Raw genomic sequence first — 25000 nt, forward strand, 5'->3', positions numbered from 1 at the left:
AGGGTTTTGCCATTGACTGGTTGTCCCGGAACATGTACTTCACATCTTACAATCAAGTGAAGGCCTCTATCTCTGTGGCACGGCTGGACGGAGCTTTCCGTACAGAGATTGTGACGGAGACCAACAGGTCCAAGCTGAATTCCATCGCTGTTCATCCCAAGAAAGGGTATGGATTGTGTGTATGTTAAAGATGTGTGATGTACATATGTGCATCTTCCAGTTTCACCAGTGAAGTCATGTCACAGTCATAAGAGGATACAAGATAGGTGACTGAGCATCCATTGTCAGTAGAAGATATTGACTTCTGAAAGAACCAGGTAGGATTTCACCATGCATGTTGAATGGTTTGTGACAGATTGTTGCGTTCAGTTGCCTGAACTATTTATGATTGTTGCCTTCAGTTACCTGAACTGTTTATGATTAACTCACTCAGTACGGCCAGTCCTCTCTTCTCCTCTACACAGACCCCTCGGATGTCCAGTGGGTGTCTCTATGACCCAACCTTTAGCTTCCGTCGTCAGAACTATGGTATTCTTTGTCAACATTCACCTCTTCAGTATAAGAGCCTTCCGCTTGCAATATTTTGATGATGGTAATTGGGGTGAAACGCTGTTAACGTCGTCTCTTTTGCCGTTCGTATGGAGAGAGTTAAAAGAACATCTCAGCAGCAGCAGGCCAATCTTACCAACTCAAGGAGAACATGCAAAGACACTGGACACAAAATCTCCCAAGAAACCATGAGAGTTTAGCTGCAAAAACCAGTGCCAAATTGATAGGAGACGTCCAAGCTGAAAACACTTTCTTCAAGATCTACTGAGCAATACTTATATCACATGACACAAGACTTTCCTCCAGATATCAGAAAGGATCACTTTCATACTGCTTGAAGTAGGTATCTAAGACATTGTTTCTGCAGTTGAAATGTTTTACGAATAATAAAGAGTGGTAACTCTCTCTATATACAAGGTACACATCTTCAAGTCAACGCTGCTTATGTTACTGATTCAGCTAGCACACATGTAAATGAAAGGTACATTGGAACAAACTCACATACTTCCTCAAAAAGGAATCTCTGGGCTTGTCCTTCTACCGATCATTTGACATGTGCATACAGCAGCAAAGACAAAAGAAATGTGCAAACACAAATTAGCTACTTTTTTAGAAGTTGTAAATGTTTTACTTAATGAAACATAAAATTTAATGTTGTGGCTGTTTGCTTTTTATGGCTTGGTGTCTCATTGATTATAATATTTTCTGTGCTCTCACAGGGTGATGTTCTGGTCTGTGGTGGATGGAAAGGGACACAGAATCATGAGAGCGAACATGGATGGAAGCAACGTCACTGAATTTGTCTCCAACACAAGTAACGCTGCCAGTAAGATTTTTGGGTGTATTTGTGTACTTGATGGAATTGAATTGAAAGATATACGTGAGACATTGACTGAAAAAATAAAGAGTTCACAGCAAATAGTAATCAGAGAAAAGGAGGGAAAGTCATTACTTATCATGAATTGTTGAATTGCCTGTTCAGGGGTGGATTCTCTGGATGATATCTAGTCTTTAAAAATGCCTCCTGAAAATATTTGTTTTCGTTTTTTTGTTTTGTTTTTTTTTGTTTTGTTTTTTGTCTTAGATTTTTACATTCTGCCACAAGATTTTGTTGCCAGATTTTGCTCAGTTTGATGACTTGATAACAATGAATACTGAGTGCTACAAAGTCTGATGTGGACCTGTTTCAGGTCTGACCCTGGACCTGGATCACGAACGGCTGTACTGGGTCAGTCGCACCAAGACCCCTAAAGTCTTCTACTGCCAGCTGTCGGAGAACAACAAGTGTGACGCCACACAGTACCAGACTCCTGGCATCAGTGACCCCTTCTCCCTCACCATCCACCGCAAGATGGCGTACTACGCCAGCTCCAGCAAGATCGTGCGTGTGGACCTGGGGGGGAAGGGCAGGGTGGAAGACCTCAGGACAGTCACGCCCCACGTGCCGGCACTGCAGGTGTATGATCCCTCTTTGAGGAGCGGTGAGCAGAAACTATGTTACACTGTTCTTGATCATTTCCTTTAAGTTTAGGTTTGTTTGCATGGTTTTTATGTGTAGTTACATTGAAAGGAACTTTTTTTGTTACTTTAAAGTCCAAATCTTACACAATGTTAACAGCTGATTCTTCTGTCTTTGGAAATTATGATCTGTTAATGTGTGCAACTAGATACTACAAAATGTTTTATTCTTCTGTTGTTTCTAGTGTTTTGTTTTATGGTTCTCTGTGCTTGGGGTGGGAATGTGACAAAACAAGCAAAAGTGATGAAACAAGACAAAGACTGACTTGACAAACTTATTAGAACAGCGGGCAGGGTGGTGGGCAGAAAACAAGACAGTTTTGATGACATGTGCAGAATAATGACAGCTGAAAGATTTTACAGAACTCACACTCTTTACCAGGACTTCAAAAGCAAACAGGTAGACAGAGGTGGCAGATTTAGGGCCTCCTGTTTCAAGAACAACATGTTACAACTGTTCTTTCATACCCACAGCTGTCTGTTCACTCAATCTTGACAAGAACACACATACTACTTATTACATCCATTTGTGCCATTGCTTGCTGTTTCCTCTGCGTTGCTCTGTGTGTGTGTGTGTGTGTGTGTGTGTGTGTGAATGTGTTTGTGTGTGTCTCGGTTTTATGTGTAAATAAAAGCAGATGTATTCATGCACGAGTGGCAGTTGCAGAAAATGCTTTTTAAGTGTTGTACTTGCAGCTGCAGGTTTTAAGAATTTACAAAAATCGATGTGTATTTGTTCAGTGTTATCAGTTATGCTTTAGCTGACATGCATGCAATATTTTATTCATAATAATCAGTTTGTGGCAGGTTGTCTTATTCCTAAATTCCCATTCAGTGCCAGAGAATTTTGTATTAAAAAAAGGAGAAAAAAAAAGAAACATGTGCTCTCCCCATTCCAGGGAATTTTGAGGATTCAGGGGTAATAAAATTCTTTTTAAAAAATCTAGCACAAAAACGAAAGGAGATACAGAAATAAGAGTAGCTACAAAAACGAATATCAGTTTTTTGATTACAGGTACGAACAGGTGCTCCAAGAACAATGGGGGCTGTCAGCAGTTATGTCTGCCTCACAGAAATGGCCATCAGTGTCACTGCACAGCTGGCTCCACCCTTGACAAGGATGAGCAATCCTGTATAGACAGACACACAGATGCTAGCAGCTGGCCCACTGGTACTCACACCCTTTTCACTTCCTCCTCCTGTGCCTGTGCAGTGTGTATCTATGCTTTAATGCCTGTCCTTGTTTATTTCTTTAAATGTCATAAACTAGCAAACGCCTCTCGTGGTTTGAACCTGTGATACCGTCACCAAGACCAAACAGCCACACATTACATGATGGTACCAGAAAACAGCAAGGATCTGAAGATCTGTAAATAGGACATTTCTGCTTTTCTCACACTCAGTCTGGCATTCCTCTGGCACTACCATAATTGTAACACTTTGTCTCAGTATTTCTGACCCTGTGGCAGACCCCTTGTGTTTGCTGTGAAAGTGATCATGATGAATGGGGCAGATAAAGGTCAGAATATCGGTGATAAACAGGTGTAATCATTGATTAGCTAGATATTGTCTGATTGGACAGATGGTACAGGCACTATTATACATATATTAGAAAAAAAAACCCTGCTGTCCAGAGCTCTGCAGTCTTATGGACATCTTCAATAAATGAACCACATCTTGGCACAAAAGGAGAGCTGGTCTGCAGACAACCTGGCCAAATCACTTCGATGATTGAACAGACCATCTGCTAGGCAGATGCCCAACCAGCAGCAAACCCAACATGCTTAGTCAGGCCTTGAGTGCATGCATACATATTTGTGTACCTATCACAGTAGATTTCTTCTACAGAACTTTGCCAGAGGACACCACTTATATGGTCATGGGTTCGTTTTCAGTGCACCAAGTGCATGCTGCACACTAGACCTTGGTTTATCATCTCATCTGAATGACTAGAGGCTCAGTTTGATTTCCCAAACCTGAGAGAAAGGGTGAGACCAGGATTCGAAGCTAGACCCTCATGATACTGTATTGGCAGATAAGCATCTTAACCATTCCGCCACCTTCATCCCTAAATATGCATCGCCTTGACTACATGTTATGTCCACCTCACTGCATACAACAGCACTGACATTCCAAGCCATGAAATTGTCAACATACCATGCAGATTCCAATACTCAGGATGGGAGAACACTAAGTTGTATGTCATTGACATGGTAGGCCCTGCTATCATCAGCCTTCCATCCTGTAAAAGCCTCAAGGTTGTCAGTCTATATTGCAACATCAGCACATCAGAATCAGCAAGGACAGGACAGCAAGGGTACCATTAGCACAGTAAATGACCTCAAACAGCTGTAACTCACAGTTTGAATTGGGACTTTCCCAGGAGAAGTCAAACTGGTCACCAGTCCAGACAAACCACCACATGAAGATTCCCCAAGGAAAATGCCCATATCCCTCAAGAAGAAATTGGATGACACAGAGACCAGTGGGTTGATGTGACATGTCACTGAGCCAACAGATAAAGTATCCAGCCTGGCTTATGCCCACAAGAAAGGCAGAACTCTTTGAACATATCTGGACACCAGACATCTGAATAAAGCCCTTGAATGACCACGCCACAGGATCTCCACAGTGGAAGAGTTCATCCGCAAGTTCAGAGGGGCCAAAGTCTTCTCCAGTTTGGACGACAAGGCTGGCTACTGAACAGTCCAACTAGACCCAGATTTCCAACTGTGAATCACATTCCAGTCACCAATTGGAAGGTACTGCTTCACACATCTCCCATTCGGACTGTCAGTATCACAAGACATCATCCAGCTGAAGATGGAACATATCCTGGACCAGGTTGAAGTAAGGAAGTAAGTACATGCAAGTCATCTACAAGGCGGAGAGCCCCAAGTTGTTATTTGACAGTATAGCCACATGGGGCAACAGCTTAAAACTCTCCAAAGGACACAATTGACTGCAAATCCAAAACACCTACTTTACAGATTGAGTTGTCAGCTCCTGGAACAGCCTCCCAGATCAGGTGGTTACAGCGCCAACTGTGAACTCCTTCCAGTCCAGACTTGACACCCACTTGGCAAACCTGCGAGTACTGCAACTGAGTTGGCCATGATTAGGTAGGGCTACCAGACTCAGACTACCGTGTATGACGGGCGCAATAGCTGAGTGGTTAAAGCATTGAACTTTCAATCTGAGGGTCCTGGGTTCGAATCTTGGTAACGGAACCTGGTGGGTAAAGGATGGAGATTTTTCCGATCTCCCAGGTCAACATGTATGCAGACCTGCTTGTGCCTGAACCCCCTTCATGTGTATACGCAAGCAGAAGATCAAATACGCACATTAAAGATCCTGTAATTATGTCAGTGTTCGGTGGGTTACGGAAACAGGAATATACCCAGAATGCACACCCCCAAAAAGGAGTATGGCTGCTTACATGGTGGGGTAAAAATGGCCATACATATAAAGCCCACTCGTGTACATATGGGTGAACATGAGAGTTGCAGCCCACAAACGAAGAAGATAAGAAGACGACTACCGTGTATGCCATTGTGTATGTGTTTGGCGACAAGACTCAGCGGTGAACAGGCCTCACACAAAGCCTAGTTCAACTTCAGGAAATTGAAGTAGTGTGTGAGCTTTAAGCTTGTTGATGCTCTTTTGCCATTGCTTATATTTGTAATTCATGTGTACCAATGAACAATTTAAGATTATTTAAACCAACTGTGATTGTCATTGTTCTACAGATGCCAGTGATTCACAGTGTTGATAAATGGTGGCTGTGCAGGTGTGACATCACTGGTCCCCCACACCACAAACAAGGAAGCCACTGGCACCAGTCTGACACCCGTCAAAACAGATGCCGCTCAGCCTCCAGCCTTCTTCAGATATCTTTGGCAGCTTCAGACAGTTTTTACACTGATCAGTGCATTTTTTTGATTGATTTATATGGATACTTCTTAGCACTTATCCTCGATCAGAGACCAAGCTGTAAGTTCTTTACAAACACGGAGTCATTTGCACTACAGGCTGCCAACCCGGGTACAGCTGACTGAGAGCTGCCTTTAGAAGCTCATCGTTCAGTTCCTGTGTCATTCAGTCAGGCTTCAGTCACACACACACACATGCACACATACACATGCCCACACACATACGCACATGCACATGCACTTGATTATAGCATACAGCTATCAGTTTGTTCACAACACGCACAGTAACATGTTTGTGCCTTTTGTTACATAAATAGAAAGAGTTGTTTCTACTTATAAGAGTTCCCAGGTTTATGTTTTTGGGTTTGTTTTTTTGTTGTTGTTGTTTGTTTGTTGTTGTCCTTGTTTTGTTTTCCCTCTCCAGTGTATATTTTCATCCCATTTCTACCAGCCGTCACTTCATTTCATAACATTATTATGACATTATCATCTGTATGTGCCTGGTATTAACCGTGTTTTTCATGGTCTGTACCTCTGCATGCAAAGTCACAAACAAGGTACATGCTAATTTTAAATGTAGTAATAAAAATTTCAGAGCTAAGGCATCTGTGCTACTAGCTGCAGCCCAACTCCTCAACCAGAGAGACAGTTTGCCAGACCACACTGTCTTCTTCACTGACTGCCGAGCTGTCCTACAAAGCCTCCAGACCAGAGTAAGGGAAAAAACCTTGCATGACATCCAGTCTAAGATGCAAGCCCTAAGTGCCAGAACCACAACAGTCCTGCAGTGGATCCCCTGTCACTGCGGCATTGCAGGAAATGAAGAGGCAGACAAGCTCTCCAAAGCAAGAAGCAGGCTCACCCAGTCTGCCCACCCCCTTAGCTTTGGGGAGGCAAAGACCATCCTGCGCAGCCACTTCAGAAACACCTAGCGAGAACGGCTACATCTGGGACTAGAGGACAGCTTCCATTAACTGGGTCGAGCTCAGCAAATGACCATCCTCAGACTGCGCACAGGCCACTGCCAGCTCCTCTCCCCATCTCTACAAACTGAAAATTTCCCACACAGACCAATGTCCATGTGACACTGCTCCTCAAACTCCAGCCCATGTCCTGCAAGACTGCCCTCTACACAAAGAGCTGAGGCGCCAGATCTGGCCCAATCATGCAGCGCTCAAGGACAAGTTGTGGGGAACCACTACAGAACTCCAGCAGGCTGCAGACTTTGTAACCTACTCTGGACTGACCGTCTGAACATGGCCTGGGAACGCTGAAGAAGAAGAAATGTAGTTATCCTGTTGAATATGCTTCATAACTTTTCACTGATGCAACATGCATTTACATAGTACTTATACAGCATGACATTCAAGTAATCATGTTAACAATGTGATCGTTAAAAGAATACAAAAAGTATGTAAATTGTGTTCATTAATTAACAGGTGTATTTCATTGAATTTTGAAAAGGGGTGAATGTTTTTGTGAATAATGCTGTATTACTGTGGCTCTGTGTGTGTCTGTGTGTGTAGTTAGCTTATGAACAAATTTTGAATAGTTCTTGTCTGCTTCTCTCCTCTTCATCCTCGCCATGTCTTGTCTTGTCTATAATCCTGTGGTAATCCCTAAACAGGGTCAGTTATGCCACGTTCAGTTGCAGGCCCCTCAAGCGGTGCAAACCTGTGATATTTCACATGATCAGCCATGCCACGCTCAATGCATACATGATCTACAAGGAATGTGCTGGAAGGAGTGCAGTGCTGGCATGGCATTTCAGAAAAAAGTTAGTGAAAGCTCTGGTGTCGTCATTGAATCCAGACAATTGTCCAGCATGGAAGGGTAGGGAAGGTGGCCGCCCTGTTCAGAAAACTGACCATGACACCATATCTAGAATGCAGGGGACTGTCCAAGAAAATTGGTTCAGTGGGGGAAAAAACCCAACATTTCACACGCTTGTGTTGTTTGTGGACCTGGAAAGAAGCAGGCTCAGCCGCGAACAACCAGGACAGAAACGGAAATGCTATGGTCGCGAGTCATCATACGAGTGTGACATTTGTTTGAAAGCTTTGTGTGTGGATCCATGATCTATCACAAATATTCAAACTATGAGAAGAGATATTTAGAGACAACCAGAACTACTGCTGCCAGTGGTCAAGACAACCCTGCTCACCTGTGAACTTGCCTGTCTACTCACCTGTACAGCCATCTGTGACTGTGACGTTGTGTTATTTTATTTGTTTTTTCTTGGATCCTGTAGAATACTGTGTTTGATTTTTTTTACCATGTGTGTGTATAATGTAGTGGACTTAATTCTTCATATTGACTGAAAAAACTGAGTTGTGTGGTTTCTGGCCTCTTCAGGACAGTGATTTCTGTGGACATTTTTCAATTGACTGTTGTGCACATTTGCTGGATATTATGTTGTAGTGTGCTTTAGTGTTTCAACATGTCATTCTGGGTAATATTCATGGAAAAACAATAAAAACAAGAGAATGTTCTCATTTTTTTAATTGTCTGAACGTATGTGAATACATGTATTAGATAATATTACATAAGCATTTCAAACTTAATTTCAGAAACATTCACATCATCTTACAGTACAATTATACAGCTTTCCACCAGTATATAATACATGCACCTCATTACAAAATTTTTTTTTTCCTAACCTAACCCACTTCCTGAACATTTTCACTGAAACTAACCCATCCAGTGAGTCTGAAACTAAGGGAGCACAACTCAGCACTACCAGTGTTAATATTGTAATAAAACAATAGAAGAACCCTTTTGTGACTGGCCTCTACATGTTCCTGGCCTGCACGTGGATCTTTTCTATCCTTTAATACAGTAAATCATCAGTAATTCTTTTGTACTGTCCCCTTTACAAAGGGACTTGTGACCAACAATCTCTTGGAGAGCGGGGGGTGGGGGGGCATGCATGGGGGGGTGGGGGGGGGAGGGACTTGTGACCAACAGTCTCAAGTGGGGGAGGAGTGGTGAAGGGGGAAGGGGCAAGAGTAGGAGGAGGTGGTAAACAAGGGGTAGTGTATTGTGGCTTGGGGATGCCACAGCCCAGTCATAACCTGACACACTGTAACAACTATAAATACAAGATCAGATAGAGAAACATCAATATATATTACTTGGTTTTAAATGCTCTGACAAAGATTAGATAATGTGTGGTTTTATTAGTGGTGGTGGAATCGTTGTTGTTGCTTTTTGTTGTTGTTGTTTTCAAGCCAGTATCAGCTTTCCAATTTTCTCTGTAAGTGCAGAGAAACCCAAATGCCCCAGCAGTGTGCGAAGAATTGTGACTAATTTCCCACAGCAGCAAGAATCTCTGGAGACTGATGGGTGCTGATCCGTGCAGGAACATTCTTGAACCTGCATAGCAGAACAAAATGACAGATGAAACCTACGCTGATGATCACTGACAGCCAATGCCAATTCAGACATCTACAAAAGTCTGGCCTTCAGTTATCAGACACATAAATAATTATGCTTAGCCTGTTGTGGCACATGCAGAAGTGGACAAAGAAACTTTTTTTATTTTTGCCTTGGGCTTGTACCTCATATGTTTGTATCAAATCTTTAATCAATGTCCTCTGCTATTTTTTGAAAGTGTGATATATGATTATAGATGATATTGTAAAACAATACAACAGATCCACACACAAGCATGTGTACACCCACCCACACACACACACACACACACACACACACACACACACTCATTATACAAGTATTTGTACAAACACATATTAGTATTGCAATCTATTTTGAGAACAAGTATAAATTCAGTAAATTTCTATTTATCAAGTTTAAGAATCATGGCAGACACCTATTTGTGGCTATTCATTTTGTACATGTCATGGTCAGGTTTTGGTGCACTGACTTCAGTCTGGCCAGCTGGAAATGAGCAAGAATATAATTCATAATTATGTTTTGTGGAATATATAGAAACAAATGATGTAGATGAATATTAAATAAATAAATAGTGTATATAAACATGGTGATAGAATGATGAATATAAGATGGTGCACAGGCTTATGCCTGCAAGAGAAACATACTTGGTCATCTTGAATGGTTCCTTTTTCTTCTCTTCTTCTTTAACCTGGGCAGACCCTTTGCTTGTGCCAGAACTCACTCTCCTGAAAGAGAATACATTGCACCATAAAGCCCTTTCTTTTTTTCAGGCCATTTCTCTGGAAGCAGGAATGTCAATTCATTACAAGAAGGAACAAAAATCAGACAAATTTCCCTGTTTCTTCTCTTCTCCATTTCAATGTACATGTCACCCACTGCATAACGACTTGCGACAAAACGTTTCCTGCCTACCTCTGTTACATACTCCCAAAATACCCTCCAAAAGGTTGGGTAATAAGAGGGTTCTGCAACTAAAAAAAAAAATGTTACCATAGAAGAATGGCTGGCAAGAAACAGTTAACATAAAAGAGGCAGGTTGGGCCTCAGGAGATTGGGCAACCAAACTACCAGTGCTGTTCATCGAAGACTTTACTAAATGTGAATGAGAAAAGTTGTTCATCACATGGTGTAAGATATGTAGCCAAGCCAATATGCATAGACGCATATTGAATTTCTTCTACTTTTTTCCTTGAATGCTTAGAATCTGATATTATCACAAGACATGATAAATAAGATACTCATATATTTATATCCACAACTATTATTCACAGGCAATATTTTGATTATATCTTACACTTATAGCTGTGCAAATCAAATCTGTTCTTCAGCATAAGATCAGCAATAAAAAAACATTCTGTCTGACATTAATAATCAAGGTAATTGCACTAATATTCTGCCACATCACCTTACCTCTGAGATTTCTGTGATGACACAGCAAAGCTATTGCCATACTCTGAGCAGACAGGTCTGTCTTTGCCTGTGAACACCTGTGTCTTGTCTTGATGCTGACGCTGCTTGTCCTGCCACTTGTTCACCCGCTCATGCCACTCACGCTCATAGGTGTTGGACAGCAATTTGTTCATGTTGGTCGGGGCCTCTGGTTCTGAAGGACTGTGAAATTACAATAACAACATTAACAATCACAATCATCACCATCAATTATTGACCCTTTTAGTCCTGCAGGGATGGCAACCTGTACAACCACCATCCCCACATGGGGTGTTTTAACTCTCCAGCAACGTTTTTGTTGTTGATGATTTGAAAAAACTCTTGACAAGATAGATTTTGCCTACATTTTTTCAAAAAGTTTACAATGACTGCTCTGAAATAACATTTTCAGAACCAAAGGCTCAGTCAGAATACAGGAACAGTTTTGTAACCTCTTGAAAGCTATTTATCGAAATGCTTGTTACTGGAAGACTGTTGATTGTGATGGAGCATACAGGTTCAAATTGTCATACACCATTATTTGTCATGACTTATTCCACTTGAGGTTGCATTGCTTTGTTCAGCTAAACAAAGAACTTATAATAAAATAATTTAAAAACCCCAGTGCACAAGTTATGAAGAAATGTCATAAGGAATAAGAATTAATGTAACAGAACATTACATAAGATTTTGTCAATAGTCAATGATAACCACTAAGCAAATAATGATTAAAATGATCAATTTTGAGCCTTGACGGATTTAGTAAAGTTTTTGATCTGTGCAATATAATACAAGCTGACTGAGACTGATGGTTTATTGTAAATCAGCCAAATGCCATTATACAAACACATGGCAATGAGGGGGGCAGAGATTGGGCAAATGGGGTTCTTGAGGGTGGGGTAAATTCATGATTAAAAGAAAACACAAACAGTATGGAAAGAAACATAGATAAACAAGATTGCAGACTCACAGAGGCTGGTGCCTCAGACGTGGACGGTCTCCCTGAACTTGTGAGCTCTGGGGTTTGGCTTTCTCCAGCTTTGCCATGGGGCCTCTTGGTGCAGGCTTCCCACTGCGCACGCCATACCCTGGCCGCCTGGTTTCTGGTATTCTGACTGTCTTGTCTGTCATGGAGTGGCCGTCGCGGCTGAACTGAGACTGGTCATCTGTGGCGTAAGGAGCTCGTCGTCCGGGGACTGATTCACCTGGCTGCCCTTCCACCGATGCCCCATGGCTTTGATGAACCATGTACTCGGGAAGTGTGAACTGCCAATCTCTGGGGGGAAAATACATTCTGGTGAAATAATGTTATTAGTATTGTATGCTATTTAGCTTTGATGTCAACACACAGAATGGTTGAATATCTTAAAGATACTGGAGTCAGTGAAGGGCAGCTTTCCTACTAGGCATGAATATCATGGAAATTTGGCTTGCACCTGTAATATTATGTAAAGGGACAAATGGAGTCTAGGCAGAGTGCTTCTGTATAAGCCACGTTTATTCCGCAACGCGTGCATCATACTACAACTCCCCTTTTTTGTGTGGGGTACTGTTCATTTCCATCTAGATACACAATGAACTAAAAATGAATTTAAAGCAGATCATGCAGTATGCACTATGAATCTCACTGAGCTTCTTTTGTGAGAGTCTGTTCACTTCTCTCCTCTTCCCTCTTCTACTGATTCGTAACAATGTCAATCAATTCAGTATAGTTTCCTTCCAAAGAGATAAGGAAATTATGGCTTGTGGGTGGATACATATCATGGGATATGCTTTGAAACTTTTAGTGATAAGAGAATTTTGTGGTGAAAAGGAGAAAAGAAAAAAAAATGTAGTGAAAAACAAACACAATACGTTAAACATATTTGTATGGGTTGTGGGTTTGGTATCAGTGAACGTTAGATGATGACATGCGACTAGATCAGCGGTTACTGGTAAGTGTTCAGAAGCAATGTACATGTACACACACAAGAATATATATGTCAATGTTGCACTGTGTTCCACACTTTGGTATGGTTATGGGGTGAAGTAAGTTTGTTGTGCTGGTGAAGTTTTCAACCTAATATTTTGTTTTCCCCAAGACAGGTGAGCCATAGGAGCCTTTCTCAGACCTGTATGGGAGCACATTTGCACTTCCTACACTTTGTTTTCCCAGTACAGATAAGCCATAAGGGCCTTTCTCAGATCTGCTGGGTACACTTTCACAGATTCAGCTTCGCTGGTTTGTTGACTGGTCTGCCTGATCTGGTGCAGAGTTGACCTGGTGTGTTGTTGACAGCTGGGGCCATGGGTGTTGCTCTGGGCGTGGTCATCTGTATGGCGCTGGAACACTTCGCTGGCTGAGCTAATGCCAAAGGGGAGGCGATTGAAGCAAAATCGCCTAAAGGGCGTGACGAAAGTGGTGTAGAGCCTTGAGCCAGGGTCTAGAGGTACTTGCCAAAATCCGCTTTTAGCATCAAGCTTGGTGAAGACTTTGGACTTTGACAGCTTAGCCAAGCTCTCGTCCACTGATGCCATGGGGTAAACTTCCCGCTGCACGGCTTTGTTCAGCTGTGTCAAGTCCACACAGATGCTGACTTCCCCGTTTGGTTTTGGAACAATGACGATTCCCGAGCACCAGCTGGTGGGTTCCGTAACAGGGGAAATGACTCCTTCTTCCATCATTCTGTTGATCTCACACTTGACTTTTGGGACGAGTGGATGGGCAATTTTGCGTGGGGCATACAGGCATGTTGGACGGGCTTCTGGCTTGAGGGAAATGGAGTAAGGGGTTTGCAGCAGCCCGAGACCAGTGAAAACTTGAGGGAATTCTTGCTTGAAATCCGTTGTCTGTGTCACATTGTGGATGCATGCAACTAAGCCAAGCTTGGTGCAGGCTGATCTGCTGAGGAGGGAGCATGTCTGTCCTTTGATGACATATAGCGTTTCTGTTGTTGTCTTTTCTTTGTGTTGCAGCTGTGCTTGAAAGGTGCCGAGTATGTTCAGTTTGGTATTTCCTGGTCCCTTCAGGGTTTTGGTGGGCTTGGTCAAAGTATGTGAGGCTGCCCATTTTTCTCCAACCACTGTCACTGATGCCCGCGTGTCCAGCTTGAAGGTGTGAGGACAGCCATTGACAAGGACCTCAGCTGACCAGCAGTCTTCATCTGTAGATGGTAGACATGACCCAGGAAATGGCTGTCATAGTCATTGTCCCCGTCATCTTCCTCATCTTCAAACAGCTCATGGACTGCCCTTGGGCGACGGGCGTGTCGAGGAGCTTGGCTACTGCGGCATACTGCTTGGAAGTGTCCATGTTTGTGACACTTGCTGCGTGTTGCGTTCTTAGCTGGGCATTTGTCTCGACTGTGTGGCTCTTTGCCGCAATAACCACAAACGTTGCCAGCAGCACTGCTGGCCTTGTGGTGCTGGTACTGACTCCTGGAGTTGAAGCATTGGTTGTAAGTGGCAGGTGGTTTCCTGTCTACCAGGCTGACTGAAGGACTGCCTCTGATTAACTGCTGCCACCATGTAATATTATGTAATGGGACAAATGGAGTCCAGGCAGAGTGCTTCTGTGTAAGCCACGTTTATTCCGCCAAGTTCAGATCAACCGACAGTTATTTCCCTTAGCTCGTCTCGATACACAAAGCACTACAAACGCATGCATCATACTACAGCGCCCACATGCACTGTCTCTTACACACACCTACCCTGCATGTATAATGGTGTTTCTCAACCAACAACATAATATATAACATCTAATTTCCAACAAAATCTTGGTTCATGACTCAGAATCTGGATGTTTTTTGACAAGTCGATATTCCAAATCCAAAGTTATCAGATGGAGAGCATCAGATCATACGTAAAGGTACAAACTAGTATGGTGAAGTAAAGTAAATGACAGAATAAGCTTCAATTAAAAACACTATAGTGGCAAGCACTTGTGATTGTTATTTCAATCAATCACCATTTGGAATTTCTGTTCAGTACTTGCAATTATCTTTATGAGCCTGAAAAAGATTACCGTAGTAGCAACAATAACAAAATCACCGTATCATTAGATATGTGATGTGTGGTTTCATAATACGTATATGATGAAATGCCAGCATTAAATAAAAGAACAATGCATGCATTTTAGAAAAAATACTAAACTATTTGAAACATACAAAAAAATTTTTTTAGTGGATTAAGCATGCTATTGTTTGTCTTTTTTTTCTCTTTAGTTTGTTGAAGAAAAATCTTCAACAAAAACAAGAGATTTAGAAAAAAAGTAGAAAATTCAGAAAGCATCATATTGTGCTCCTGGAACTGAAATGATCTGCAACATGTTGAAGAAATAAACAGTTATAGTAATCAGTTATATCAAGTGTCAGCCCACTGACAATTAAGACAAAACGCTAGAGAAAGTGAACATTAAATAAATTCTTACACTTCTTCTTTTTCTCTTTGTGCTTTGTCCTCAAGCTCATTGTCTTCCAGGTAAAACCAGTCATTGCGTGGATAGCTTACGGGTCCCTTCTTTGTCTGTGGGTTGGGTCGGATTCTCAGCAAGTCTAGTCAAACAAACATTTGATAATGAGTTATCTTGTTTACATAATCAACATCAAGATCAAAGCACATAACAAACAGAAGTGTGTGTGTGTGTGTGTGTGTGTGTGTGTGTGTGCAAAACATTTCAATTTTAAATCTAAAGATAAACTAATCTACTAGTGACTTTTGGCTTGCGACATTCTATGTAATAAGAGATTACAGCTGTCAATGGTTTACTCATTCAAAACAGTTTGTTTACTCCACAGAATTGGACAGATCTGCCTGCAATACATGATGGTGTTTATCTTTAAAATTCCAGTTTCCCTCACGAAGTTAGTTTGACCTGTTGTGATATATCATGCCAAAGATGATTAAGGAACCGAATATACACACGAAAAATAAAGATGGAAGTGATTATTGTTTCATTGTGACAATTACTTTTTGTTCACGAGTTTAAATATTATCAGTTAAATACAAGATATGCACATTGCCATCACGGGAATAAGTATATTTTGAATCCAAAACAACATTCAGCCAGCTTCAGGAAAAAATCTGAACACAATACATTCTTTATAAGAGAAAACAAAACCACTGCCACTACCATCATTAACAAAAGCAACAACACACATGTTTACACACACACACACACACACACACACACACACACACACACACCATTCAGCCAAACATTAGTAAAAACCTGAACGCAAAAAGTTCTTTGTAAGAAAAAAGAAAACCACCACCACCACCTTCATTAACAATCACAGAGAGAGATAGAAACAGAGAGACATACATTATACATACATACATATCCTATCCCCCCAACACAATAAACAAGCAAAACCCATAAAATCAAAATCAAACAAAAAGACATACATGGCTGACCCTGACCCTACTCTCCCAACATCCGAACGGCACTTGAACATACATTTACCTTTTCTCCCACCCATTTTGGCCATGCGGATGTACTTGGTATCTGTATCACGAAATACCATTTCTCTGGGCTCTTCCTGTTCAAGGACCTCTGTTTCACCCAAACCAGGAATCTGTGAGGTAGGTGGGACACCCACTGGTTCCTGGCTTTCACTCTTTCTGGCTGGTGCATGGTAAAACCACCCTGTTTGTAACACAACAATTATCAGCTGACCCACTGTACATCATTTGGTTTCTTCACTCAGTCCATTCAAGAATCTGTGTCTGTGTCTGTGTGTATCAAAGTCAAAATTTTGTTTCAAGATGGTAAATTGAATTAGCAACAACTATTTTACTTTTTATTTTTTTTTTACATCAAGCTGTCTATGAAAAACACAGAACAAAACAACAACAAAAAATATGTATATTTACAAGAATAATGTGATAATGGAATACACAATTGCATTTCTGTTTCACACAACACACACACAAATAAATGTGTGTGTGTGTGTGTGTGTGTGTGTGTGTGTGTGTGTGTGTGTGTGTTTAACATATTTTCATATCGATGATTTTGGACATGTGTATTCTGTAATTGTGTATGCATATGTGATTATGTGTACGGGTACATGTCAGTATGTATGTATACATTGTGTTTCTTTGTGCATATATGGCAATATGATTTGGTATCCAAACCCCAAGCAACAAACTGAAAAAAAAAAAAAAAGGTCATACACTGATCTATTGCTGATCCTCCAATCCCAGCTCTTCTTGCTGCTCCCACTCTCCTCCCAACCTCCCCTCCCTCATTATACACATACAGACACACTCTCTCTCTCTCTCTCCTTGATCCGAATTTCTATTCCATAATTGAGTTGCATTTTGTTTTATGCTGTCCTGCTTTAACCAGTTTGAGAGTACGATATATCCCACCTGCTTTTTATAGATATCCCAGTCAATTTCGTTTAAGTCTACTTCTAGCATCTGAAAAAGAAAGCGTCATAAGGAATTTGTCAATATACTTTTACAAGGCATTGCATTTCAGATCTGTTGCAACTTCATGATTTTCTTTAGTGGCTGTGTTTGTTTATGTATTGTACCCCTTCATGAGGGGCAATAGCCTTTATATGAATAAAACATCCGTATCCGTATCCTTGATCCAATCCCACTTATCTAATATTTCAGTGACTCTCAGTGACTAATGTGCGCAAAAAACATAAATTACCCCTGTAGTACTGCGCAGCCAACTTTTTTTTTTTTTTTTCTTTTTCTTTCTTTCTTTTTCTGTTTTATCCGGGCCATATGAAAGAGCGTGATTCACTCGATATCGTCGAGTCATTGCAAGAAACGTTGGACAAAACCATTGTTCAGTCTTGAAAACATTAGTTTAGGATTCAAGATGGTCAGCATCCTCTCAAAAACAGACTTCTTGCGGGGTGCTCACTGAAAAACAAGCATTGCCTGGTTTTGTAATGGCGGACGAAGATCGCAGTGTTCCATTACTTACCCACTTCGTTTATTTTTTGGTTCATAGCCGACATGATGTACACGTATACAATTCACAGGACAACAGATGTTGTAAGATCTAAGATGCACAAAACAGCGCTTCTTCCCTCGGGTGACTGTTGAAAAACTTGATGAATTTTCCACGTGAATGTGTTTACATAGATCTCTTGTTCACCGCCAAAACACGCTAGGTTGGTTGTCATGGGCACTAACCGGAAGTAAATTATCTCCCGTTTATATCTCCAGTAATGTCTCTTTGTTGTAAGGAAGGAAGGAATTGATTGCTATGATTGCTATACCAATCACTCGTCCTCAGTGTGATCGACTACAGACTTGGGCTAACAACACCGTCTCAAAGCAACTTCCTAAAATTAGAAAGAGTTCAAAATAAAGCTATGAGGCTGATCCTTGGAACCACAAAAGACACGCCCACAGAAACCATGTGATACCTGCTTGACCTTCCTTCAGTACAGGCCAGAAACAAGTTAGAACAGGTCAAGACCTACTTCAAAGCATTAGAAAACCCTCAAAACCCACTGCATGACGCAGTCAAAGAACCAAAAGGCAGCCGTGTAGGATGAGGAAGATCATGGATGGGGCAAGCAGAAGACACAATCCAGCTAGTATGCCGACTACAAGACCTCAGTGAAAGAAACAAAAGAATGGGAGAAAAACCCCGAAAACCTCAACCATCTATTCAACACAGCCATTTCACCCACTCTAGGAAGACATTGTCGGGAATGGCCAGAGGGCAAAACTGATGCGGAAGTGAAGCTACTCATAGAAGAAAACAGTAAAGAAGAGGACATCATCATATACACAGATGGCTCAGTCACCAAAGACCAGTCCGGTTGGGGATTCACTGCGAAACAAAATGGAAAAACAGTTAGGGAAGAGAATGCTGCCTACAAAGTCACAACCTCCAGCCTGACGATGGAAGTTGAAGCTGTGAAACATGCCCTCCAGTGGCTATCGTCCATCCATACGCCCGGAAACCAACATGCCATGATTCTAACCGACTCAATGAACCTCATACAGAAAATTGAAAACGGAATGGGAAGCCCAGAGTGGCATAAGGCAATGCGCAACTTTCAGATTAAAAAACTCACATGGTCATACTGCCCGGGACATGCAGGTGTTAAGGGAAATGAGCGAGCTGACAGACTTACTGGTAACGCAACACCAACGAGCGGCCTACATCTAGGAAAATCGGAAATCCTCAGAAAAGTCAAAGAATATCAAAAAGAACAGGTACAAGGCCATCACACCATCGATCGCCTCAAAGAAATAAAAGCAGAGAGAGGGAGCGGCCGTAAGTTTAACATGAAAGGTAGAAGCACGATGCTTTGCAAATCAAACAAACATCGGCATCATTTCCAAACCAACATTGCGTGGCAAATTTCATCAAAACGGAACAGAGTCTCTGTGGGCTTTTCCAAATACAATAGACTGAGCAACACACTAGACGCCACGTTCTTGGCATCAGAGATCTTTTCCCATCCCTCTTGCGGCAGCCTCTGTGCGTGTGTGTATGTGTGTGTTTGTGTGTATGTGTGGGTCGTGTGTTTGAGTGCGTTTGTGCATGCGCGAGAGTGTAAGTGTACACAAGTGTCAGGAGAGTTCTGTGCACGTGCGTGTGTGTGTATGTGTGTGTGTGTGAGGGGGAGGTTGGGGTGTGGGGAGGAGGTGGGGTAGAGGATGAGGTATGTGAGTGTATGCATGCCTACACTGTGGGAGCAACAGGATATTGGAACGTATATATATATATATATATGTGTGTGTGTGTGTGTGGGGGGGGGGTTGGGGGGGGAAGATATGGGCGTATGTGTGTGTGCTTGTACAAGTAAGTGTTCATCTGTGTGTGTGTGTGTGTGTGTGTGTGTGTGTGTGTGTGTGTGTGTGTGTGTGTGTGTGTGCCGTGGAAGCTGCGATACGTAGACTAGAAATGAGTGTGTGGAGGAGGGGGGGTAGAGGAGGTGCAGGGTAATGTGTGGTGTGTGTGTGTGTGTGTGTGTGTGTGTGTGTGTGTGTGTGTGTGTTGGAGCTCATGTACGTTTATATGTATTTGACTGTGCTTTCATATCTGTGAAACTGCATGTTTCGGGGGGTGCATATCTGTTATGCATGTGTGAGTGTATGTGTGAATGTATGTCTTCATGTTTTACATTTATTTGCTTATTTATCATCATTGTTGTCTTATTTATTTATTTATTTATTATTATTATTATTACTACTACTACCTTTTTATATTATAAATATCATTTATTTATTTATTTATTTATGTAAGCTTATCTATTATTTATTCACCTTTTTTTTCTCTCTCAAGGCCTGACTAAGTGCGTTAGGTTACGCTGCTGGTCAGGCATCTGCTTGGCAGATGTGGTGTAGCGTATATGGATTTGTCTGAACGCAGCGACGCCTCTTTGAGCTACTGATACTGATACACAATTCGAGTGGGAGACGAATGCCACTTTGTCATGGAATGCCCTGCAATTCAGAATCTCTGCAACAGACCACCTTGTCAACAAACTACCTTGTCAACAGTTTCCAATCTCTGCTTGGCAGATGTGGTGAAGCGTACATGGATTTGTCTGAACGCAGTGACGCCTTCTTGAGCAACTGAAACTGAAACTGAGTTTCTTCCCTTTGACCATCTGTGTGTGTGTGTGTGTGTGTGTGTGTGTGTGTGTGTGTGTGTGTGTGTGTGTGTGTTATTTTCTACGTTACTCTATGTCTGTCTATATGTCTGTCCGTCTGTCTCTTTTTTTTCCGGTTACTCTCTCTCTCCACTTCTCTCACCACCCATCCCCCGCCCCCATCATTCTCGCCATTCCATTTGCTTGTCTTCTTGCACACTGAGCACAGTTCATCATGATAAAAACATCTTTTTGGCCGTATTCATCGGGTGCCTGCATGGCTCAGTTGGGTGATCGACGTTCTCACAATCAAAAGGCTGTGAGTTCGAGTCTCCAGGCATGCCCAAAATGTGAAGAGTAGGAATTTAGAATATAATAAGACAAAACAAAAATATCAACGTATAAAAAAAAAAAATCATAAATCAAATAAATAAATAAAAGTCATGAAATATGAGCCGGTAAAACAGAAAATGGATACAAGAAAAAAAAAACAACCAAAAACAAAACAAACAAAAAAAAAAACCTGTAGAATGTTGTTAAAAAACAATCTGGATGAAAAATGAAACTTAGTTTTTGGTTGTTGTTTTTTTGTTTTTTTATTTTTTAGTGTGTATGTGATTTTGGAGATCCTCTTGAAATCTACGTAAGTGTGCTTGTGTGTGTGTGTGTGTGTGTGTGTGTGTGTGTGCCGTGGAAGCTGGTAGCGTAGAAAAGAGTGTGGAGGAGGGGGGTAGAGAGGGTGCAAGGTAATGTGTGTGTGTGTGTGTGTGTGTGTGTGTGTGTGTGCCGTGGAAGCTGGTAGCCTAGAAAAGAGTGTGTGGAGGAGGGGGGGGGGGGGTAGAGAGGGTGCAAGGTAATGTGTGTGTGTGTGTGTGTGTGTGTGTGTGTGTGCCGTGGAAGCTGGTAGCGTAGAAAAGAGTGTGTGGAGGAGGGGGGTAGAGAGGGTGCAAGGTAATGTGTGTGTGTGTGTGTGTGTGTGTGTGTGTGTGTGTGTGTGTGTGTGTTGGGGCTCATGTACGTTTATGTGTATTTGACTGTGCTTTCATATCTGTGAAACTGCATGTTTGGTGCATATGTGTTATGCATATGTGTGTGTATGTGTGAATGAGTGCCAGTCTGCATGTTTTACATTTATTTGCTTATTTATCATCATTGTTGTCTTTTTTTTTTTATTTTTTTTTTATTATTATTATTATTACTACTACTACCTTTTTAAAAAAATATTATTATTACTTACTTATTTACTTATTTATGTACGCTTATCTATTATTTATTCACCGGGGTTTTTTTGTTTGTTTGTTTTTGTTTTTTTGTTTGTTTGTTTTTTTCTCAAGGCCTGACTAAGCGCGTTGGGTTACGCTGCTGGTCAGGCATCTGCTTGGCAGATGTGGTGTAGCGTGTATGGATTTGTCCGAACGCAGTGACGCCTCCTTGAGATACTGAAACTGAAACTGAAACTGTTGTAAGGCTTTGACATTGTTTTTATTTATTTACTTATCTATTCATTTACTCTTTATTTTCTCTTTGTGTGTGTGTGTGTGTGTGTGTGTGTGTGTGTGTGTGTGTGTGTGTGTGTGTGTGTGTGTGTGTGTGTGTGTGTGTGTTCATTTGCTTCTTTGTTTTCTGTATTTGTAAATTTGTTCGTTTGCTTTGTTTGTTTGTTTGTTTTTAGACCCTGACTGCCACCCCAACCTCTGTATGTCAGTCTGTCTGTCTGCCTGTAAGTCTGTCTGCCAGTCAGTTATGCCTATAGAACAAAGCTTTCGTTTTTATTTCGGCTATAGGCTATATACTCTTAATTCACTCACTCCCCTACCCGTCTCTCTCTCTCTCTCGATCTTGCTCTACCTGGTCTCTTATCAGTTCTGATTGCGAGGTTACAAAGCAACCATCACCCAAATATGCATGAACGATATACATAACTTGCACAGACACGCACGCAAACGCATGCGCGTGCATGCGCTGTGACGCAGACTCTCTCTCTCTCTCTCTCTCTCTCTCTCTCTCTCTCACACACACACACACACACACACACACACACACACACACAGATAGATAGATAGATAGATAGATAGATAGATAGATTCATCAAATGATCAGAGATGTGGTCTTGGTTTGAAGAGGGTAGGGTTTTTTGGTTTTTTTCGTTTATTTATTTATAGTCTGTTCATCTAAGATGATGATATTAGACTGAAGAAGAGGGTAGTGTGGTTCGAGGGGGCGAGCCCTGAACGGACTGACCGACCCTCAGCATGCCACGTATGTGACTAAACCATGTCGTCTGCCAGAAGACCGCCATGTCAACTAACTACCACTGATGTTAACAGAACAGCATGTCAACAGACCACCTTGTCAACAAACTACCATACCAACAGACCACCATGTCAACAAACTACCTTAACAACAGACAACCATGTCAACAGACTACCCGACTGATGTTAACAGAACAGCATGTCAACAGACCACCTTGTCAACAAACTACCTTATCAACAGACTACCACTGATGTCAACAGACTACCCGAGTGATGTTAACAGACCAGCATGTCAACAGACCACCTTATCAACAAACTACCTCATCAACAGACTACCTTATCAACAGACCACCTTGTCAACAAACTACCTTATCAACAGACCACCTTGTCAACAAACTACCTTATCAACAGACTACCATATCAACAGACTACCCGACTGATATTAACAGAACAGCATGTCAACAGACCACCTTGTCAACAAACTACCTTATCAACAGACCACCTTGTCAACAGACTACCCGACTGATGATAGCAGAAGAGCATGTCAACAGACCACCTTGTCAACAAACTACCTTATCAACAGACCACCTTGTCAACAAACTACCTTATCAACAGACCACCTTGTCAACAGACTACCACTGGTGTTAACAGAACAGCATGTCAACAGACCACCTTGTCAACAAACTACCTTGTCAAAAGACCACCATTTCAACTACCACTGGTGTTAACAGAACAGCATGTCAACAGACCACCTTATCAACAGACTACCATGTCAACAGACTACCCGACTGATGTTAACAGAACAGCATGTCAACAGACCACCTTGTCAACAAACTACCTTATCAACAGACCACCATGTCAACAAACTACCTCATCAACAGACCACCTTGTCAACAAACTACCTTATCAACAGGCTACCACTGATGTCAACAGACTACCACTGATGTCAACAGACTACCCGACTGATGTTAACAGACCAGCGTGCTAACAGACCACCTTGTCAACAAACTACCTTGTCAACAGACCACCGTGTCAATAGAATACCTTGTCAACGGACCACCATGTCAATATACTAGTCTACCTAGTCAACAGACCACTTCGTCAATAGACTATCTTGTCAACAGACCACCGTATCAACAGACTATCTAGTCAACAGAACACCATGTCAACAGATCACCATGTCATTAACCACAACAAGCTGTGTCACGAAACCACAAAAGGAACTGCTACTGTGTAATCAGACCAATAAGAGAAGTTCACTTGGTTTTATCTCATTAAAACATGTATACCTACGTGCAAGCACACGTAAAACTACTCACCCACCTACTCCATACATACACTTGCGCCTGCACATTCACACTAACACACAGACACTCAAACATACGAATGCACGCACTCAAACTCGCGCATGCATTTATATGCTTTCATAAATGTTATCCCCATGTGTTATAGTGAACAATGAAGAAAATTGAACTCACCGCATGGACCTACTTCGAACAAAAGAAGAGTTTTCATTAGGGCTTACGTGCTTTGCAAGGGGTGGGGTGGGGTGGGGGGGGATGAATTTATAATATGTATATGTAAGCCTATGTCGCTCAATACACATTAAAAGCATTTAAACAACACATCTGCTTCTTCAGCTGCCCCAGTATATGCAGGCCTAATGCGACCCTGTAACAAGGAATCTTATAATATTACCCTATACCTTCTCAGAACCTTATTGATTTGCGTCCGCAGCTCATGCCGGAGAAAGGTAGCTCTTTTTTTTCCAGCTCACGAGGAAACGACGTCTCCTGTTATGGGATTGTGTTTCAAATCCGTTACCCAGGCAACGAGCGGTTAACTCTCTCCATACGAACGGCGAAAGAGACGACGTTAACAGCGTTTCACCCCAATTACCATCATCAAAATATTGCAAGCGGAAGGCTCTTATACTGAAGAGGTGAATGTTGACAAAGAATACCACAATTCTGACGACGGAAGCTAAAGGTTGGGTCATTCAGACACCCACTGGACATCCGAGGGGTCTGTGTAGAGGAGAAGAGAGGACTGGCCGTACTGAGTGAGTTAAAATGTATGATGAAGGTGGTGTGAACTGCTGAGTAGGCTATAATCTTAAATCTGATCGCTTGTGATCAGTTAACGATCGTCACGCGACAAGGAACATGCAAATCTGTTAAACTGTATTTCATGCCCGTAATGTGATACTGTCTGTATCGCGGCTCTCCCATTGTCAGTCCATCTGTTCTTACATGTACGTCACAGTATCTAGCTCTCTCTCTCTCTCTCTCTCTCTCTCTCTCTCTCTCTCTCTCTCTCTCTCTCTCTCTCTCTTATCTCTGTC

At 41.8% G+C, this 25000-nt stretch overlaps 2 protein-coding genes across 3 annotated transcripts in view; one reads left to right on the top strand and one right to left on the bottom strand.

Annotated features, from left to right (window-relative positions):
• Positions 1 to 8648, top strand: part of LOC143301146 (low-density lipoprotein receptor-related protein 1B-like) — a 39912-nt gene extending 31264 nt beyond the window's left edge. Inside the window, exons 24-28 of one of the 2 annotated variants that reach the window (XM_076615258.1) lie at positions 1 to 166; positions 1269 to 1375; positions 1740 to 2030; positions 3083 to 3238; positions 5858 to 8648. The exon at positions 1 to 166 is cut by the window's left edge and continues 15 nt beyond it. In XM_076615258.1, the coding sequence (XP_076471373.1) occupies positions 1 to 166; positions 1269 to 1375; positions 1740 to 2030; positions 3083 to 3238; positions 5858 to 6009 (872 nt within the window). In that variant the 3' untranslated portion in view covers positions 6010 to 8648. The remainder of the gene's footprint in view (positions 167 to 1268; positions 1376 to 1739; positions 2031 to 3082; positions 3239 to 5857) is intronic. The other variant, XM_076615341.1, reaches the window with a different exon arrangement.
• On the bottom strand, positions 8644 to 17979 carry LOC143301265 (uncharacterized protein C7orf57 homolog). The gene is made up of 7 exons (XM_076615464.1): positions 17770 to 17979; positions 16288 to 16470; positions 15253 to 15376; positions 11815 to 12120; positions 10827 to 11027; positions 10061 to 10141; positions 8644 to 9374 (listed from the first exon to the last, which is right to left on the bottom strand). The coding sequence occupies exons 1-7, from the start codon at positions 17801 to 17803 to the stop codon at positions 9305 to 9307; spliced, it is 999 nt and encodes a 332-aa protein (XP_076471579.1). The 5' UTR covers positions 17804 to 17979; the 3' UTR covers positions 8644 to 9304.
• Positions 17980 to 25000: the final 7021 nt, after the last annotated feature.

The sequence above is a fragment of the Babylonia areolata genome, chromosome 1 (genome assembly GCF_041734735.1).
Source record: "Babylonia areolata isolate BAREFJ2019XMU chromosome 1, ASM4173473v1, whole genome shotgun sequence".
Taxonomy (NCBI): domain Eukaryota; kingdom Metazoa; phylum Mollusca; class Gastropoda; order Neogastropoda; family Buccinidae; genus Babylonia; species Babylonia areolata.

Bases quoted from the DNA above. Each gene is read 5' to 3' on its own strand.
- LOC143301265 (XM_076615464.1), bottom strand. From the start codon at position 17,803: ATGTCGGCTATGAACCAAAAAATAAACGAAGTGG. The intron at 16,471-17,769 runs GTAAGTAATGGA...TGTTACAAACAG, and splicing joins CCAAAAAATAAACGAAGTGG to GGTGGTTTTACCATGCACCA. The intron at 9,375-10,060 runs GTATGTTTCTCT...TCTGCTATGCAG, and splicing joins GAACCATTCAAGATGACCAA to GTTCAAGAATGTTCCTGCAC.